The sequence below is a fragment of the Phoca vitulina genome, unplaced genomic scaffold (assembly GCF_004348235.1).
Source record: "Phoca vitulina isolate PV1807 unplaced genomic scaffold, GSC_HSeal_1.0 scaffold1, whole genome shotgun sequence".
Classification (NCBI taxonomy): domain Eukaryota; kingdom Metazoa; phylum Chordata; class Mammalia; order Carnivora; family Phocidae; genus Phoca; species Phoca vitulina.
In genome coordinates this window covers 21,132,999-21,154,817 of record NW_022589704.1, presented here as the reverse complement: position 1 = coordinate 21,154,817, position 21,819 = coordinate 21,132,999, and the positions used below count along the sequence as shown (strand labels likewise).

General features: G+C 38.9%; 1 protein-coding gene across 1 annotated transcript in view; it reads right to left on the bottom strand.

Annotated features, from left to right (window-relative positions):
* Positions 1-616: 616 nt before the first annotated feature.
* The window catches only part of PECR (peroxisomal trans-2-enoyl-CoA reductase), a 28,925-nt gene continuing 7,722 nt past the window's right edge, over positions 617-21,819 (bottom strand). Inside the window, exons 4-8 of the mRNA XM_032402603.1 lie at positions 21,180-21,261; positions 16,096-16,192; positions 14,772-14,882; positions 4,894-5,005; positions 617-1,566 (exon numbers count right to left, since the gene is read on the bottom strand). Of these exons, the coding sequence (XP_032258494.1) occupies positions 1,481-1,566; positions 4,894-5,005; positions 14,772-14,882; positions 16,096-16,192; positions 21,180-21,261 (488 nt within the window). The 3' untranslated portion in view covers positions 617-1,480. The remainder of the gene's footprint in view (positions 1,567-4,893; positions 5,006-14,771; positions 14,883-16,095; positions 16,193-21,179; positions 21,262-21,819) is intronic.

Sequence of the window (21,819 nt, the reverse complement as noted above, 5' to 3'; positions counted from 1 at the left end):
ATTACATACAGCTGTTGCCAACTTAACGATGGTTTGACATGATTTTTCAACTTTACTACAGCGCGAAAGTGACAGGCTTTCAGCAGAAACTGTACTTCGAATTTTGAATTTATCCCGGGCTGGTGATATGCAGTACATATTCTCTCGTGATGCTGGGTAGTGGCAGAAGGCTATAGCTCCCCATCAGCCACACAATCAAGAGGGAAAATAACCAATACACTGACGACCATTCTGCACCCATACAACCATTCTGGTTCACTTTCAGCACAGTATTCAATAAGTTACATGAGATATTCAACACTTTAGTATAACGTAGTCTTTGTGTGAGATGATCTTGCCCAACTGTTGGCTAAGGTAAGTGTTCTGGGCATGTTTAAGGGAGACTAGGTAAGCTAAGCTATTGATGTTCAATAAGTTGGGTTTATTAAATGCATTTATTTTATTTTATTTTATTTTATTTTATTTTATTTTATTTTATTATGTTATGTTAATCACCATACATCACATCATTAGTTTTTGATGTAGTGTTCCATGATTCATTGTTTGCGTATTAAATGCATTTTTGACTTAATGCTATTATCACCTAACAATGGGTTTATCAGGACATAACCCCTTTTTAAGTCAAGGAAGATCTTTACTTTGCACTGAGAATTACTGATAAAGAAAAGAAAATATCTACTTGACTTCAAGAGGGAATAAGTCAATTGAAAGAGGTTTAATTAAGACAAAAAACTGACTGTACATAATTTATAAAAGACATTTCAGAAGTCAGGATCCCATTGCCCCAAAAAATCAACTGAAGGCAGAATACTGGACCCTAATACATTTGCATAACATTTAATTTTAAAATTTCATTTTGCATACAAAGGGAGAAACATGAAGAAAAGGGAATACTTTAGATTGGAAATCAAGACACAAATCAAGTACTACCAAGAAATACTGCACATAACTTTATTTTTCTTTTGAATCAAGAGGCTTTATACAAATCTAACTTCATGAACAAAACAAATCATGCATTGATAATTACCATACAGCTTAATGGATCCAAAAGCATGATATCTACCATAAGATAGGCATCATTATATATTTCTAGTTTTAAGAATCATCATGATGCCATAATTTAGATTTATTGCCCATCTTTACAATTAAATATTAAAACCTTTTGGGAGATCATGATACCTCTATTATTAATTTGAAATTATTTCATTTTCCAATTATCTTGCTCAGAAATAAAAGGCATAATCATAAAGTATGTTAAGCCCCATTCCTAAAAGAGAAATCTTTAATCACAGGCTAACCAGTGTTGTTTGGGGCTTAAACACGCATTATTTCAAGAACAGTTTTTGCATAAGCATAATTGATAACATTAAAAAGGCAGAAAGTGCCTTCCATTCATATTATCAGCTCCTGGAAAGTACCAAAGTGCGTTCTTGAGATATTAAGGCATTTGGGGACAAAAGACACCTCCAGTTTCCTTAGCTCAGAGCTTGCCTTTATTCTTGAAAGTCTCCTTCATCTGTTTGACAACAGAAAGGTCCCCTGCTCCATCAGGCCAGTTGTCATGATCTGGTAAGTGGAAAACCTCATGTCAGGTGCAAATCTATTAACCTCCTTCATCCTCTTAGTTTCCAACAGACCCTCTTCTTATTTTCCCTAATTCACCCCTTTTCTTTTCTCAGCAAGAAAAAAGAAATCATTAGGACAACTGGCAAAGGTCTTGAGAAAATCCTGGTTTTGAATCCCAGCCCTGCCACACATACTAGCCTTGCCAAATTTGGAGAAGTTCCTCCTCCTGAGCCTGTTTTCCTCAGGGGGGTAACAACATCTGTTCTTCTGAAGTTGTGAAAATGAAATGTGATGGCCTGCGTCGCGCGCTTGGCATACTGCGGCCGCTGCATCTACACTGCCCTAGGACCCAGGATGACCTGAAAGACATGTGCTTACTTTGTACCGGGCGCACGTAACTGCCTTTCCAGAATCCAGTCCCTCATCCTCTCTTTCCAAGAGCCTCCACCTGCACTTGGGAATCCATGAGGTTCTGGGGAAGCGGCCCCACTTTGATCACCGACTGAGCTAAGTTAAGCAGTGCACTCCATTCCTCTGGCTCTGGTTACTGCTTGAGGACGGCCACACGCATCAGCTCGTCCAAAACAGAGTAGGTCTCAGAATTCTGCTAGAAATGCTGTAACAATGTCATTCCCTCCCCTCTCTCTGCCCAGCTGGCTGGGGACAAAGAAGCATGGGGCTTTCGGGTGGCAGGCCACTGTTCTGCAACCAGGAGAGTCCATCTTAAGATAAAGCCAACACAGCAGAAGCAAAAACAGAGGGAAAAGAAAAAAAAATTATCCCCAATGAGCTCAGTGAACAGATGATTCAAGTCTGGCTTGCTGTTCAGTTATGTGGGCCAATAAATGCCTTTCTTGCTCAGGCAAGTTTGAGCTGCAGCTAAAAGCATCCTATGTGATACAGGGCTTTAAATGTGTGTTATCTAATTTAATGCTCCCAACCTAAGTTTACTCAATAAATGCTGTAAGTAACCCCACTTTACAGAAAAGAAAATGGAGGCCTACAGACATTAATTTTCCCAAGATCACACAGCTAGTAAGGGTCTAGCAGGGCTTCCACCCCAGGCTTTGTCACTCCAGGGCTGGCAATCTTCAAGAAAACACAGGACAGAAAGGCTCAGTAAGTATTCCCACTCGTTATTTGGGGGGGGGGGGGGGCGACGACATATTGTTTGTTTTTTTTTTAAAGATTTTATTTATTTATTTGTCAGAGAGAGAGCGAGCGAGAGAGAACACAAGCAGGGGGAGCGGCAGGCAGAGGGAGAAGCAGGGTTCCACTGAGCAGGGAGCCGGATGCGGTACTCGATCCCAGGACCCTGGGTTCATGACCTGAGCCAAAGGCAGACGCTTAATGACTGAGCCACCCAGGCATTCCCGGGTGGGGGGTGGGGGGGAGTATATTCTTGAAAAATCGCTGTAGCTGATTTCGCCAAAAGCTTAAAAAATATCTTTACACTAATAAATACAGTGTTTGGGATACTTGGGTGGCTCGGTCGGTTAAGCATCCGATTCTTGGTTTCTCTCTCAGGGTCATGAGATGGAGCCCTGCATCCAGCTCAGCGGGGAGTCTGCTTGGGATTCTCCCTCTCCCTCTGCCTTCCCCCTGCTCTCTTTCTCTAAAGTAAATAAATAAAATCTTTAAAAACAAAACAAACAGTGTTGGAATTACAAAAGAGAACTGTTTCACTGGAGGCCTGGAGAAGCAGCTGCCTGGAGTTACTTTCCCTTCCTAAAGGAGAATCGACAAATACCCTAAACACCAGCAGTGAGGGAAGTAGAAAGCGTCCCTTCCACCTTGGCCACTTTAAATACTATCTGAAAACAGTTTTGCATAACACGTAGGCATTTCTGTCTTTCTAACCAGGTGCACATCACCACATTGATGTTATTAGTAAAGAAATATAGATGGAAGGGGGCAATAATAAATAATATTAAAGTCCCAGACTAATCATTTATTAATGCAAAGAAGGTCTGAAGCCTTGAGTAGACTGTTAGTACACAAAAGAGTAGGGTGAACCTAGGTCCCTGATACGAAATTGAAATACATGTGCAGGGGCGCCTGGGTGGTGCAGTCAGTTTAGCAGCTGACTCTTGGTTTCAGCTCAGGTGTGATCTCAGGGTCGTGAGACCGAGCCCTGCGTCGGACTCCATGCTCAGCAGAGTCTGCTTGAGATTCTCTCTCCCTGTCCCTCTGCCTGCCCCTCCTCCCATGTTCTCTATCTCTCTCTCACTGAAATAAATAAATAAATCTTAAAAAAAAAAATACACATGCATTACATCAACCACATTTTAATTTGCTAGTAGCCACTTACTCTTCAGCAACAGTGAAAATACCTTTGAATTTTGTATTTGTGGGCAACATCTATATTTGGTTGAGCCTTATAAAACTACTGGTTTTGTATATTAAAAATGGTTGAATACAGCTAATTCATATGGTTTCACTCAATATACATCCCAAAGATAATGTAAAATAGTACCGTAGCACCCCTCCCCACCTAACAGGTCTGAGTCTTCCGCTGAGATATACAAGCCACTTATTAGAGGAACAAAGAGGAATTAAATCTTAAAAATACAGCAACCTCTTGCCTCTTTTCTGTCTCCTCCTTATACTATATACTTATATTAAGAATATTTTTCAAGGTTAAACTTCCACCAACCTATACACACAAGGCAATTTTTTTTTAATATATAAAGCTATGTGCTATGATAAAAAATATTTAGATATTTTCCTTGGGAACATTTCCTTTAAAGATCCTATCAGGAATATAAACATTTTGTACATTTTTGATGTTCCGTGAGAGAAAACCCTAATCCTTTATGTAACTGCTTAAGAAATTTTGTAAACTTGGGCACCTGGGTGGCTCAGTCAGTTAAGCAGCTGCCTTCGGCTCAGGTCATGATCCCAGGGTCCTGAGATTGAGCCCCGCATCGGGCTCCCTGCTCAGTGGGGAGTCTGCTTCTCCCTCTTCCTCTGCTGCTCCCCCTGCTTGTGCTCTTTCTCTCTCTCAATAAATAAATAAAATCTTTTTTTTTTTAAGAATTTTATTTATTTATTTGACAGAGAGACACAGTGAGAGAGGGAACACAAGCAGGGGGAGTGGGGGAGGGAGAAGCAGGCTTCCCGCCGAGCAGGGAGCCAAATACGGGGCTTGATCCCAGGACCCCGGGATCATGACCTGAGCCCAAGGCAGACGCCCAACGACTGAGCCACCCAGGTGCCCCAAATAAATAAAATCTTAAAAAAAAAAAAAAGAAAAAGAAAGAAATTTTGAAAACTTGAACCTGAAAAGGCATAAAGTTAGTGACTGCTCATTTCTTGAGGGCTCACCTGGAACATCGAATAGGTGCGTATACAAAGACTGGCCCCCGTCCACATCCACCAACTGTCCAGTAATAAAGGAAGCTGCAGGGGACAGCAGGAAGCAGACCAGCGGGGAGATCTGGAAACAGAAGCACACACATGCACACAGAAAAGCAGATGCTCCCCATTTGGGGCTGCTTCCCTGCCCAAGAAAACACATCTCAAAACATACAACTGTAATATGCATTCTACAGTCTGTGTGCACCATCACCTAACAAAACACAGGAAACTAACTGCCTTTTTCTATTTGAGCACCATTAAAAAAATGTGACTAGTGTGGCAAGATGTGAAGGAGCCTACACCGCGTCAAATAAGCTACACATGGTGAATAAGCTGAAAGCGAACACTGCTTGATTTTTCCCACAAACTACCCAGTTCCTTCCACAGCTTTCAGTGCTTACCATAACTCACTTTTCCACGCCATCATGTGCCTTTTATGCTTTTGTCCCTGACGTAGTCAATGTGTCTGTGGAACAATAAGCTGGCATCCAGCCAGTGGTCCCGCAGGCTGCAAGGCCAGGAACTGAGACTACAGGAGCTTTCTACGGAAGGGACTGCAGAATCCCACCGCACCGCCTAAAAATTCAGAGGTAATTGATGACTGCAGCAACATCTACTCTCAAAAACAAAGAGAGAGAGAAATGATTTCACTGGATATCAAGGAACTCTCTGTGAGGCTCTTGGCACAGCCAGAGTTTCTCAAAGGGAGATCCCAAACACTGGCATTAGAATCCTTGGGTCCGTTTATGGAAACTCCAGATTCCTAGGTCCTCCTGGAGACCTTCTGAATTTTAAGCTCTGGGGTTGGGTCCCCAGAATCTGCTACTTGAGGAGACTCCCCAGCTGGAGGGAGACTAGGGGGAGGCTAATGAGGTGCTTAGGGGGCAGTATTTAAGGAGGCGCTCACTCTCGGGGCAGACCCCGCGCTGGTACAACCGAGAGTGAGCGTGTCCTTAAGTTTTACGTCCATGCCTAGCTTGCCTCACCCCATTTAAAGTGTTCGCTTACATGGCTATGCCTCATTGAGGCTGTGAGACCCTGGAGGCTAGGCATCGCCTTCTGTCTGTCCTTGTGTCCCTAGAAGCTAGTGTAGACCTGCACTAAAACAGAGGCACTGGCCATACGACACTACCCACCTTCCACATGGCTAGTCAGAACTGAGATGTGCTGTAAGTATAAAATACACACGAGATTTTGAATACTTGGTATGGAGAGAAGGCAAAACCTATAGAAGAATGTAAAATGATGTTTTAGATATATTGGGTTGCATAAAACCTTATTAATAATATATATAATTATTTCTATTATCTATTGTATATTAAATTACTACAGCAGTATTAATTTCATCTCTTTTTACTTTTCTTAATGTGGCTACTGGTTAGCTTACAATTACATACGTAATGATTACGATATTTCTATTGGATAGCACTAGTACAGAGAATTAATCATTGAAAAGTTCCCCCATCCCTGAGGAAGAGCAGACAGTTCTGAGCGATGATCCAAAGTAACCACCAGAACTGGTATTAGGCTGTGTAATCAATCAATGACAACTCACCGTGTGCACCAGGAAGACTCACCCCAATAAGCTCCTTTCTGAATGCCAGCCAAACAAGAACCCTCTCATCCCAGTAACCATGACCTCCAAAAGTCTGCAAACCCCTAAAACCACACTTGTTCCAGAAAAAGAGAAAGAGCCATAGTCTGCTCTGTTCAGGGAGACTGTGCCTGACTAATATTAATGTGACTTTGTGCTGAATTTTGTTTGAAATATTTCAATGGTGGGCAAAACTGTTGGAGCCTCAGCGCAAATCACAGCAGGAACATGAAACGGAACTAGCGGTCCTTACGCTAGTGGTCACGATCTTCTTCACCAGCAAGTACACATGGGGGGAAAGCCTGTTTCACTTTAGAATGTCCTCGATGAAGCAGCGAAAATTACTCATCATACTGATCTCGACCACTGGGTACAATATCCTTTTTAATATCTAGTAATGTGAAGTGGGAACTGCACATCAAGCTTTTCTGCTTCATACAGAAGTAAGAGTCGTGAACTGAACTAGTCACTCTCTCTGTGAACTACCATTTGTTACTTGAAAGAACAACTAACACACTATGGTTATTCACACCGGGGTACCTAGCAGACTTTTTTTCACAAACTAACAAAGTGAGAATGTCACTTCAGAAGAAAACAACTTTGGTTTTTGTATTTGTTGTCAATGAAAAGATCTGAGCTTGCAAGTGAAAAGCAGAATTTTGGAAAACTTGCACTTGTCAACATGAGCTTGACAGTTTCCTAACATTTCAAGATTTTTCTGAAGAGATCAGTGGTGATATTAAAAATGTGACCATTTATTTATTTTTATATTCTTGTATTTAAATTCAATTAATTAACATACAGTGTATTATTAGTTTCAGAGGTAGAAGTCACTGATTCATCAGTCTCAATATAACACCAAATGCCCATTACATCACGTGCCCTCCTTAATACCCATCATCTGGTTACCCCACTCCTTCAGCAACCCTCTGTTTGTTTCAAATGGTTAAGAGTCTCTTATGGTTTGTCTCCCTCTCTGATTTCGTCTTGTTTTGTATTTCGCTCCCTTCCCCTATGATCCTCCATTTTGTTTCTTAAATTCCACGAGTGAGATCATGTATTTATCTTTCTCTGACTGACTTATTTCACTTAGCATAATACCCTCTAGTTCCATCCACATTGTTGCAAATGGCAAGATTTCATTCTTTCTGATGGCTAAGTAATATTCCATTGTGTGTGTGTACACACACACACACACAGACACACACAGACACACATACCACATACCCCACATTTCTTTATCCATTCATCTGTCAATGGACATCTGGGCTCTTTCCATAGTTTGGCTATTGTGGACATTGCTGTTATAAACATTAGGGTGCATGTGCCCCTTCGGATCACTATGTTTGCATCCTTTGGATAAATACGTACTAGTGCAATTGCTGGGTCATAGGGTAGTTCTATTTTTAACTTTTTGAGGAACCTCCATACTCTTTTCCAGAGTGGCTGCACCAGCTTATATTCCCACCAACAGTGTAGGAGGGTTCCCCTTTCTCCACATCCTCGCCAACATCTGTTGTTTCCTGAGTTGTTAATTTTAGCCATTCTGACAGGTGTGAGGTGGTTATCCCATTGTGATTTTGATTTGTATTTCCCGGATCATGAGTGATGTTGAGCATTTTTTCACACATCTGTTAGCCATTTCTATGTCTTCTTTGGAGAAATGTCTGTTCATGTCTTCTGCCCATTTCTTGACTGGATTTTTTGTTTTTTGGGTGTTGAGTTTGATAAGTTCTTTATAGATTTTGGATACTAGCTCTTTATCTGATAAGACATTTGCGAATATCTTCACCCATTCTGTCGGATGTCTTTTAGATTTGTCAATTGTTTCCTTTGCTATACAACAGCTTTTTATCTTAATGCAGTCCCAATAGTTCATTTTGCTTTTATTCTCTTGCCTTTGAAGATGCGTCCAGCAAGAAGTTGCTGTGGCCGAGGTCGAAGAGGTTGCTGCCTGTGTTCTCCTTTAGGATTTTGATGGATTCCTGTCTCACATTTAGGTCTTTCATCCATTTTGAGTTTATCTTTGTATATGGTGTAAGGAAATGGTCCAGTTTCATTCTTCTGCATGTGACTGCTCAATTTTCCCAGCACCATTTGTTGAAGAGACTGTCTTTTTTCCATTTGATATTCTTTCTTGCTTTGTCAAAGATTAGTTGACCATAGAGTCGAGGGTCCATTTCTGGGTTCTCTATTCTGTTCCACTGATCTATGTGTCTGTTTTTGTGCCAGTACCATACTGTCTTGATAATGACAGCTCTGTAATAGAGCTTGAAGTCCGGAATTGTGATGCCACCAGCTTTGTTTTTCTTTTTCAACATTCCTCTGGCTATTCAGGGTCTTTTCTGGTTCCGTACAAATTTTAGGATTATTTGTTCCATTTCTTTGAAAAAAGTGGGTGGTATTTTGATAGGGATTGCATTGAATGTGTAGATTGCTCTAGGTATCAAAGACCTTTTAACAATATTTGTTCTCCAATCCATGAGCATGGAACATTTTTCCATTTCTTTGTGTCTTCCTCAATTTCTTTCATGAGTATTCTACAGCTTTCTGAGTAAGATCCTTTGCCTCTTTGGTTAGGTTTATTCCTGGGAATCTTATGGTTTGGGGTACAATTATAAATGGGATTGACTCCTTAATTTCTCTTTCTTCTGTCTCATTGTTAGTGTATAGAAATACAACTGATTTCTGTGCACTGATTTTATATCCTACCACTTTACTGAATTCCTGTATGAGTTCTAGCAATTTTGGGGTGGAGTCTTTTGGGTTTTCCACATAGAGTATCATGTCATCTGCAAAGAGTGGAAGTTTGACTACTTCTTTATGGATTCGGATGCATTTTATCTCTTTTTGTTGTCTGATTGCTGAGGCCAGGACTTCTAGTGCCATTTTGAACAGCAGTGGTGATAGTGGACATCCCTGCCGTGTTCCTGATCTTAGGGGAAAAGCTCTCAGTTTTTCCCCATTGAGAAGGATATTCGCTATGGGTTTTTCATAGATGGCTTTTATGATATTGAGGTACATACCCTCTATCCCTATACTCTGAAGAGTTTTGATCAAGAAAGGATGCTGTACTTTGTCAAATGCTTTTTCTGCATCTATTGAGAGGATCATATGGTTCTTGTCCTTTCTTTTATTAATGTATTGTATCACACTGATTGATTTGTGGATGTTGAGCCAACCTTGCAGCCCAGGAATAAATACCACTTGGTCGTGGTGAATAATCCTTTTAATGTACTGTTAGATCCTATTGGCTAGTATTTTGGTGAGAATTTTTGCATCCATGTTCATCAGGGATATTGGTCTGTAATCCTCCTTTTTGGTGAGGTCTATGTCTGGTTTCCCCAAAGTAATGCTGGCCTCATAAAGTGAGTTTCCCCAAGGTAATGCTGGCCTCATAAAGTGAGTTTTCCTTCCATTTCGATTTTTGAAACAGCTTCAGAAGAAGGTATATTAATTCTTCTTTAAATGTTTGGTAGAATTCCCCTGGGAAGCCATCCGGCCCTGGACTCTTGTTTGTTGAGAGGTTTTTTATTATTGCTTCAATTTCCTTGCTGGTTATGATTCTATTCAGGTTTTCTATTTCTTCCTGGTTCAGTTGTGGTAGTTTATACATCTCTAGGAATGCATCCATTTCTTCCGGATTGTCTAATTTGCTGGCATGTAGCTGCTCATATGTTCTTATAATTGTTCGTATTTCTTTGGTGTTGGTTGTGATCTCTCCTCTTTCATTCATGATTTTACTTATTTGGGTCATTTCTCTTTTCTTTTTGATAAGTCTGGCCAGGGGTTTATCAATCTTATTAACTCTTTCAAAGAACCAGCTCCTAGTTTCATTGATCTGTTCTACTGTTAACATCCCTTACTATTATTGTATTATTATCAAGAACCAGCTCCTAGTTTCATTGATCTGTTCTAGAGTTAACATCCCTTACTATTATTGTATTATTATCAATGTGTTTCTTTGATTTTGTTATTAATTGCCTTATGTAATTGGCTGCTCCCATGTTAGGGGCATAAATATTTACAATTGTTAGATCTTCTTGTTGGATAGACCCTTTAATTATGATATAGTGTCCTTCCTCATCTTTTATTACAGTCTTTAGTTTAAAATCTAATTTGTCTAATATAAGGATTGCTACCCCAGCTTTCTTTTGATGTCCATTAGCATGATAAATGGTTTTCCACACCCTCACTTTCAATCTGGAGGTGTCCTTGGGTCTAAAATGACTCTCTAAAATGACCATTCAGATATCATATGAACAGGTCTTGCTTTTTTATCCGATCGGATACCCTGTGTCTTCTGATTAGGGCATTTAGCCCATTTACATTCAGAGTAACCATGGAAAGATATGAATTTAGTGCTACTCTATTACCTGTAAAGTCACTGTTTCTGTATATTGACTCTGTTCCTTTCTGGTCCATGTTACTTTTGGCTCTCTCTCCGCTTAAAGGATCCCCTTTAATATTTCTTACGGGGCTGGTTTAATGATCACAAAGTCTTTTAGTTTCTGTTTGTCCTGGAAGCCTTTTATCTCTCCTTCTATTTTGAATGACAGCCTTGCTGGATAAAATATTCTTGGAGGCATATTTTTCTCATTTAGCACCCAGAATATATCATGCCAGTCCTTTCTCGCCTGCCAGGTCTCTGTGGATAGGTCTGCTGCTAGTCTCATGTTCCTACCCTTATAGGTTATGGACCTCTTGTCCTGAGCTGCTTTCAGGATTTTTTTTGTCTCTGAGATTTGCAAGATTCACTGTCATATGTTGTTGTTGACCTATTTTTATTGATTTTGAGGGGGGCTTCCCTCCACTTCCTGGACTTGAATGCCTGTTTCCTTCCCCAGATTAGGAAGTTCTCAACTATAATTTGCTCCAATATACCTTCTGCCCCCTTCTCTCTTTCCTCTTCTCCTGGGATCCCAATTATTCTAATACTGTTTTGCTTTATGGTATTACTTACCTCTCGAATTCTCCCCACATGATCCAGTAATTGTTAATCTCTCTTTTCCCCTGCTTCTTTATTCTCTATTATTTTGTCTTCTATATCACTAATTCTCTCTTCTACCTCATTTATCCTAGCAGTTAGACCCTACATTTTTTATTAAATAGCCTTTTTTATTTCAACTTAATTAGATTTTAGTTCTCTTATTTCTCCAGAAAGGGATTCTCTAGTGTCTTCTATGCTTTTTTCAAGCCAGCCAGTATAATCGTTATTTTGAACTCTAGGGTCCCAACATCTTACTTATTATATCCATACTGATTAGGTTCTTGGCAGTCAGTACTGCCTCTTATTCTCTCTTTTGGGGTGAGTTTTTCCATCTTGTCATTCTTGCAGAAAGTGGTCACTTTTCTATTTGTAGGATCTAGCAATTCTTCTCTTAGATCTCTGGTTGAGTCCACAGGTGCTCAGAATGATTTGATAGCTATCTAGCTGAATTCCTAAGGGACCAGACAAACTAAGGTCTCCTATTTCTCGCCATCTTGGACTCCTCACAAATGTGATCTTTTGATATTGTATAATGGACTGTGTGTCAACATCTAGAAGATTTCCATAACTCAGTGGACCGGTGTTTCCCAAAAGAACAATAACTATGTCACAAAATCATCTGTGGGTGAAAGATGCAGTCAAAGTGCAAGAAAGACCAGTGGATTTTATTTTATTAAGATTTTATTTATTTATTTGAGAGAGAGAGAGAATGAGAGAGACAGAGCATGAGAGGGGAAAGGGTCAGAGGGAGAAGCAGACTCCCCACAAAGCAGGAAGCCCGAAGTGGGATTCGATCTCAGGACTCCAGGACCATGACCTGAGCCAAAGGCAGTCCCCCAACAAACTGGGTCACCCAGGCGCCCTAGACCAGTGGATTTTAATGTACCAGAGTACAACAGATTCACTGACATGGTATGAGATCAATCCACATTGCAACCTATCTTTACGAAACAGCCACTTGTCAAATATCAAAGAAGAATATCCCTAATTATCTAAAAAGACTGTTAAAATGCTCCTCCCTTTTCCAACTGTACATGTACATGAACCTGGATTTCTTCATATGCTTTAAACAAAACAACATATAGCAATGTCTGGAATGCAGACACAGATGTGAGCATCCAGCTGTATTCTGTTAAGCCATCCATTTGAGATTTAGGAAAGTGTAAAGCAAATGCAAAAATGGTTTTCTCTTGCTTTTTAAAGCACAGCAATTTTTCATTAAAAATATTATTTATGTTAACATGTAGTGCCTTTTTACTATTATTTTACTATTTACTATTATTTTAAATGAACTGATAACTATTTCTTAAACTTCTCAATTTTGATTTCTATACAGTAAATAGAGATAATATACTCTCTCTCTCTTTCAAATAAATAAATAAAATCTTTTAAAAAGGGGGGGAGGCGCCTGGGTGGCTCAGTCATTAAGCGTCTGCCTTCGGCTCAGGTCATGAGGGTCAAGGCTGGGATCGAGCCCCGAGTCAGGCTTCCTGCTCAGTGATCCTGCTTCTCCCTCTCTCTCTGCCTGCCACTCCCCTGCTTGTGCTCTCTCTCTCTTTCAAATAAATAAGTAAATCTTTAAAAAAAAAAGAGAGAGATAATATAGTTCACATAAATAAAAGGAGTGTTCTGTCCAAAATAAAAATTTAATCATATCATCCCCTTGATTAAAATCTTTTAAAACCCCTCTCAGTTTTCAGAACAGAAATCCAAACACCTTGCTTAAAATGGTCCATCAAATGTCTGATTTAACAGTATCTTCCAAAAACTTAATATGCAAAACTATTTTACTTCAAGAATTCTAGAAAGTTACCCCTGACACAAGAGTGCATGTCTGTGTTCAGGGATTTCACTGCAGAATTACCACAATATTGAAAATATAAATGGAATCTAAATGTGCAACAGTGGAGCCTAATTAAATGTATCATGGTATATCCATAGCAAGTTGCAGAATAGCACATAGAGTAGAATCCCAATTTGTAAAAAGGTCGGTAAATACGGGTCTTTTGGGGTATGCCTAGTAAATTTCTGGAAAGACATCAGAATGCCAACGAAAGCTAGTTTAGAAATTAGAAAACATTTTCTTTTAAGAGTTTTATGGTTTTGCCTTTACATTTAGCACTTTAATATATCTGAAAATTATTTTGTATGTGGCATGAGATAGGAGGCCTAATTTATTTCTAATTAAGCAGCTAATTTCCATAAGACTTACGCTAAATGGCCAATCCTTTTCTCACAGATTTGAAATGCTACGTTTATCCTATTAAACTCCTCATATATACATGGTACTGATATAGGAGTGCATCCTGTTCCACTAAATTTATTCTATTTCAGTGCCAGCACCAGATATCCTAAATAAGTATAGCATTATAATGTATTTTGATATTGGAAAGGTCAAATCCCCCCCCAATTATTCTTTTTCAAAACATTTTTTGGCTGATTTTGCATCAATATTTTTCTAGACAAACTTTAGAACCAGTGTGTTTAATTCCCAAACTATATTAAATGTATGCATTAGTTTAGGGAAACATGGTATTATTTATTTTTATTTTTTATTATTTTTTTAATTAAAATACAGTTGACATACGATATTACATTAGTTTCAAGTGTACAACATAATATCTCACAACTCTATGTTATGCTCTGCTCAGTACAAGCGTAGCTACCCTCTGTCATCAAACAAAGGGAAACTTGATTTTAATAAAATCGATTCTCTCCATTGAGGAATATGACATGTTTCTACTTATTCTTTTTTTTCTGTGCTTCAGGAATAAATTTCTTGTCATTCAGAGCTAAGTTTATGCCAGGTATTTCCATTTTTATTAGTATTGTAGAAAAGATATCCTTTTTTCATTGTATTTTAAGACTGATATTGCTGGCCTTTAAGAAAGCTACTGATTTCTACATACGTAAATCTGGCCACCTTACAGAAATCAAGTATGGAACTTCACATAGCCATCATCACCTGATTTGGCTTAGGGTCCTGTGTACCAACAAAGGCCATGTGATAAAATAACATAGCTGAAAAGTGCAGTGAAATAAAACCATGCTGTTCTTAATTCACACTGCATTCAGTTCTGGATAAAGACTGCTCTGAGTGTATAAGGCACAGAGCCAGAAAGTGCAGGGGGAACGGGCTGGTGGCAATGGGAGCGCTCATCTCTATCAGCCAACCAGATTGTGTAAAAAGGACATCAAATGTTACAATTTTCCAAAGTATAAATGAAAGCAATTGGAATCAATGTTAGAAATATACATTACCTCCTCAGGAACTCCAATTCGCTTCGCTGGGATTCTGCTAAAGCAATTTCCAAATAAGTTCTTTGCCAAAGGACCATAGTTGTCAAAAGCAGTTGGGGAATAAATAACTCCCTAAGTTTGAGAATAAAAAAAGAACAAAATAAAGTACATAAAACTAAATTTTAAAATCATGAAGACATCAAGGCAGTCATTGACCCATGCCAAAAAGTAAGTGGCTTAAGTTTAATTAGAAAAGTCAACATTTCTTTTTTTTTTTTTAAAGGTTTTATTTATTTATTTGACAGAGAGAGACACAGTGAGAGAGGGAACACAAGCAGAGGGAGTGGGAGAGGGAGAAGCAGGCTTCCCGCTGAACAGGGAGCCTGATGCAGGGCTCGATCCCAGGACCCTGGGATCATGACCTGAGCTGAAGGCAGACGCTTAATGACTGAGCTACCCAGGTGCCCCAAAAAGTCAACATTTCTAATATTAATTTTTCTCAATATCCTCAACCACGATTACAAATGGATTCTCTGAATGCTCATTTTGTGACCTCTTCTCTCTTAATAGCCAGCCAAGCCCTACATTTTTCCTGAAAAGATGTGTTTTCCAAAAACATAATTAAATGAATAGATCAGAGGGGCACTTTAGTAGGAAAAGGAGGATAGGGGAGTCTATTCTATCTTCCCCAGGCTTCTCTGCTTTATGACAGAAGCCTGGGCTGTGGTTCCATGAGACTTAGAAAATGAAATGTTTTCATTATGGTGAAATCACAGATAAAATATCTGAATCCAATATAAATAAACTAAAATTTTAGTTGTTTGGGAATTCTTTTATTTAGCTTTTACTAGCTTTCAAGTATGTTGCCAAGATATTTTCTCTTCACTTCTAATCAATCTTTAACTTGAATTAGACCTTAGTTTTTTTCTCTCTCTCCTAATGAAGCATTAATGATACACCGAGAAATAACAAAATAATCTGGCAAATATTCATTCTCTAAAGCAGTGGTTCTCAATCTTCACTGTGCATTTGAATTTCCTGGGTAGCTTTTAAAAAAATAGCAACACCTAGACTCCATAGTTTGGAGTCAAGCTTACATATCAATATTTTTTAAACATTTCATCGATAATTCTAATATATTGTCAAGATTGAGAATCATTGGCTTAATGTAACCTTCTTGACAATCTAGTTGTAAATCAAAGCATACTTCTTTCCAATTTTATCTATTTTTAAAAGCCAATCTTTTTTAGTATGCATGCATATTAACAAATACCTCCATCGACAATACAAATGGAATCAGAAAAGCACAATTTGTCAACAGCTTTCATACGAAACAGTTACCTACAGGGGCAACACAGTTGATCCTTATTCCACTGCTGGCCCATTCCACAGCTAAGGATTTGGTGAGGTTGTAAACCCCTGCTCTGGCAGCTCCACTATGCCTTTAAACGACAAAACATAAAAATTACAATCAGCTTCCACTGAATGTTTCTCTCATTAACTAAACTGACAGGTATGTCAGTGACCTGTCAGAACCCCACAGACATACTCTTGTTGAGTCTGTCTTTTGGAGTCCTTGACTGAACAGTGGGAAAGAAGTGGGTCCTTCAATGTTAAAGCCAAAACACAGCTATCTGAGAGTCAAACAAATCTTACGTTACAGGCACACGTAAGATCCTCCAAAACACCATGACCATAAGAGAAATATTTTGAAGATCTTTTATTATGTAGAAAAAGTAAGAAGTTGGTAATTTTGAGGGTTACAAGTGTGGTTATTTTTTAAATCAATTTTAGATGATAAGGGATAAGAAATTCATATATTGGGCTAAAAATAGTATCAATAGAATTTCTAGACACACCAAAGTTGAAGTAAATTTTAATACATTTCCAGATAGGAAGTTCAAAATAGTTAGGTCTGCATCTAGAGGGGGTCTTATGCACAAGGTACAGATACACTGTGGCTTAGAATTTCTAATTATAAGGTCCTTGGCACCAAGTATGTGAGATCTGGGGTCATATCCACTTCTCACTATAGAAGACCTACAGAGCCCAACCTTCTTGAAGAAAACCCATCCCTGTCCTAGTGTTGGCCGCAGCAACCCTGGTGGGACTCCAGGCAGAAGCCAACTATTTTGTCAGAATTACCCAAGTAATCCCATCACCATCAGATGTGGCCACAACTTCTGTTGCTACTGCATCCAGCAGTCCTGGGTTATCTACAGGACACGTTCCCTTGCCCTGCCTACCGCCACCAATGCTAAGAGGGGCCCCAAAGCAACACTCAGCTGGGAAGGATAATGGAAATTGCCAGGCTTCTCCACAACACGAGGAGCAAGAGGAAGGGGCAGGAACAGACATGCTTATGTAGAAGCGCAATCAAGCCCTGACCCTTTTCTGTGAGGAGGACCTAGAGGTGTTTGTCCCCTTGCACTCAGCGCCCTGATCACCAGGGCCATCACATGAGGTCCTGCCTCTTATCATAGGAAAAGGCTCAGCAGTTATGTTGAGCCCCTGAAGAAGCAAGTGGCAGACGTTCAGAAACTGGTAACCGCCCAAGAGAGAAAGCCACTAGAACTGAGAGGCAGAAGTGGAAAACCAGAGACAGAAATTACTGAATTTCAGCATCTGAACCAGTTTGTTGAACATGAGCAAGAGGCAGATGAAGGGCAACAGAATATGCCACTCCAAAATATGATGGTAGGAGCTCAGGACATGCCACCCAAATTATGCTGTTTTGATATATTATTTTGAGCTATAGGCACTTGAAAAACAGCAAATGCAGGGAGAAGCTTTCTCTGAACTCCTTTATCTCCCTAAAGATAGAATGGGTTCCACCAAAAGGAACTCAATAGCCATAAATCCCCTCCCCAAGGGTTTCATCTACCAGGGAAGATTGCCTCTGGTCACAACATAAAGACTAGAAGTTGACACCACAACCCAGACACACTCTGTCACAAACTACCATACCTCCCATCTATTCTTCCAAGGGACCCATGCATCTTTCCTAAACATCACTTACTCTCCTCTACGAGGCCTCCATCTCCCCTCCCCTTTCCTTACTAAGATAGTGGTTCAGTCTGAGTTCTAAGCCACTCAAGGAAGCTACTCATTTTCCCCTGGGTATTTCCCATATATACATGATGCATACATATGAATAAAGTTGTTTGTTATGGTCTTGTTAATTTGTCTTTTATTACAGGGATCTCAACTAAGAACTCAGAAGGGTAGAGGGAAAATTCTTTTTCCTCCCCTACATAGTTTTCTCAAGCTTCACAGTTGAAGAGAAGGACATTCAGTAGAAACTTAATGCAAACATAACAGCATGTTCAGACTACATTTCCATACTCAAAGATCTACCAGAGAAGGTGACAGAGAAGCGTGTGATGTCAGAAGTGAAATTGCTGGTGGAGGTCAAGAGCATCTGCAACAGGTGTGAGAGCCTGAGGCCCCCGCTCTCCATCCTTTCCAGTTAAGGAAAGAAGGATGCGGTCTTCCTCCATGGTATTCAGCTCTGCAGAAAGTTATACGAGAACTGAAAGAAGTTCCTCTGGATCCCAAAACAGCACATCCTAACCAGCTTATCTCTGAGGATAAAAAACAATAACAACAACTATAATAACCCCCCCCAAAAAAAACAAAAAAACTGTGACATTTGTGAAGAAAAAAGCAAAGAGTTCACCCAAGCCACAGAGACTTACAACTTATCCAGTACTTTGTTCTGAAGGTCCTAGGAGGTCCAGGTGGATGAGAAGCCTGAATGGACCATCGGGGTTTGTAAAGACTCCCTTTCCAGGAAGTGAAAGTGGGGAACAGAATAGATGCTAGACAATCCAGCTTTGGAGTGATGACTAGGTCACATGAAGTGCTGTCCCAGTCACTCTTCTTCTAAAGGAAAAGCCCAGAGGGACTGACATTTATTTGAACTATGAGTTGACTGAGATTATATGTTACCATTTCCATGACAGGTCTCACATTTGTTCTTTCAATGACCAATTTCCTGAAGTACTAAGGCCTTATTTCTGTATCAGATGTGATTTAAAATCTCTTACAATCTGTGCAGGAACAGATGAGTGATATGAGTGATAAACTGTCTTGAAGGCTGTCACATTGTTTCATTTTCTTCCTCTAATTTATAAACAGGAGGCAGAAGGATGCACAACTCTTCAGTGAATATAGCACTAACCAGTGTTTTTAATGCTTCTACAACTTAAACACATAAAATCATACAATATACACTCTTATCATCAGGCCTCTTTCACTTAGAATAATTATTTTGAGATTCATCCATGTTGTTGCATGAGTTAATAATTCATTACATCTTATTTCCAAGTAGTAGTCTGTTATATAGATATACCACAGTGTGTTTAGTCATTCACCTACTGATGGCATTTGAGTTACAAACTGTCTGTCCATGGGAGACGTAAGTTGCTTTTTTGACCTATCTTTTGCCCTCATAATTATTTTTTTTTAAAGATTTTATTTATTTATTTGACAGAGACATAGAGAGCGAGCACAGATAGGCAGAGCGGCAGGCAGAGGGAGAGGGAGAAGCAGGCTCTCCACTGAGCAGGGAGCCCAATGCAGGGCTCGATCCCAAGACCCTGGGATCATGACCTGAGCCCAAGGCAGACGCTTAACCGAATGAGCCACCCAGATGCCCCTGCCCTCTTAATTATTGACAATGACCCAAAAGATCAGCAGCTCAGACCAAACTCCCCTGCATAGATGTAATGGAAAACAGACTAGCCTCAGAAAATATTAAGAAAAAACGTGCCAAGACAGCAATACGACTCAAACATACACACAAGATATCCAGATAGCCTTTCAACAAATCAAAAGATGCTCCACTGAGAATACCATTTCTTGACCATCGGAGTTGTCCAGAAGTTGACAACACATATTTTAGGTCAGGCTCTGGGGAACAGGTACTCTCATACTTTGCTGGTTGGAAAATACCTAAAAGTATGCATTTACCCTTCACCTTCACCCAGCAATCCAACTTCCAGGATCTACCCTGAAGATATAACTCTACAAATATGAAACAAATATGTACAGTGTTATTCACTGCAGAATTATTTGTAATGGAAAATGTAGAAACAATACAAATTTCTATTAAGTTTGAGCTATTACATGCGTTTGAAAAGAGGAATTTGAAATCTGTAAGTCCATAATAGTGGTATACCAAAAAATTTAATAATAATAACGATAATAATAAATATATAGAGAAAGAAGGAATGGCTGTTGTAGAGAAGTCTTTTTATGGAAGAATATCAGCTAATAAATACAGAAGCAATTATGAAACCAGAAAAATCAACATCCTCTCACCCTAATGTAGTAAGTGATTCAGGTAAGAATCAACAATGTTTGCAAAAATCACAATGACAAATAAGATATTCATGCAGTGCCAAAATATCACCCTGCAGATTACAGATTACATATTACTAATAAAGGAATTCAGGTCACTGTCTTACTTGGTTAACAGGTTATCTCTGGGATGAGAAGGTATAGAGCACTCGACTTTGTACCTTATGCAGTTTTATATATATGTAAAAACTAGCATGCTTTGTTTTTATAATGCTCAGATAGGTCTATTTCATAAGAAGAAATATTCTATGTTGGAAAATTTTTTAAAAATTTTAATTAAAAAAAAAGGAAGGAATCAGAACTTATAAAAGATATGAAAGAAATCAGCAAAATGAATTTTTTGTAAATCAGACTTTTTAACAGCTAAACGTGCGGTTTTCAAGTAGCTTCCTGGCACACTGTTTTTCTCTTTGTTCTATGTGGATGCCCATTTAGATTATTACGGAAGAATCTACTGAACCAGTAGGCTAAATTAGTTCACTGATTGACTTTTTTTTTTAATCTATTTCCAACATAAAAATTTACCAAAATCAGAATAAGAGTCAAATATGTCAAACTCCGTTATGGAGTAACAATTTAGCAGTTCTGTCTAAAATTGAAGAGGTATATTCACAGTATTCAAATCTAAATTAATCTAAATTCGCTGCATTTCCACACGTTAACAAAAAAGCTCTCTCCAGACAATGATGACCAGTTTAGTGACATCTGGATTAGGGTTACTGGATAAAATACAGGACATTCAGTTAAATTTGAATTTCAGATAAACAATAAAAAAATTTTAGCATAAATATGCCCCATGCGATATTTGGGACAGACTTATAATAAAAAATTAATAGGACCTCCTGTTTTATTTTCTTGGTAAATCTGGAAAGCCTAATATGCATGGTAATGTTTTGGAAGTACATTTTTAAAGTTCAAATAAAGGGCAATGCTAAATATTGAGATCGAAACTCATTACAGGATTAAGGATTGTGACTTATGAGATTTTCTCCACCCTACTCCCCCTATTCAGAGGACAAACCCAAAGACATAGGAAAAAAATACATATACATTAAGTATGCTTACACAAATCCTGGAAATCCATTTCTAGTAAGGATAATAATATTGACAATAGATCCTCCATGCTCTTTCATCCAGGAGTTGTAAACTGTAGGAAACAGACCAATGACAATCATATGAAATAGTGTCCTCTCTTCTCATCCACTGTCCCAGCATCTTGCTTGCTATTTTAAAATTTTTAATTTACATTTCCTTTTTATAAAAAGCCTGATTGAATATAATTGACATATCATGAAACTCATCCACTTTATGTGTACAATTTAATGATTTTTAATAAATATACAGTCATGCAACCACTATCACAATCCAGTTTTAGAATACTCCATCACCCCCAAAATGTTCCTTTGTGCCCATCTGCAGCCCAAGCCATCCCCATGCAAACCCTCATCTACTTTCCGTTTATATAAATTTGCCTTTTCTGAACATTTCATATAAATGAAATCACACAATATGTGGTCTTTTGTGTCTGGCTTCTTTTACTTAGAATAATGTTTGTGAGGTTCATCCATGTGGTAACATGTATCAATAGTTAACTTTTTATTGCCGAATAGTATTCCAGTGAATAGATATGCCATATTTCATTTATCTATTAACCAGCAGATGAACATTTGGATTGTTTCCACTGGTGGGTGATTATGAATACAAA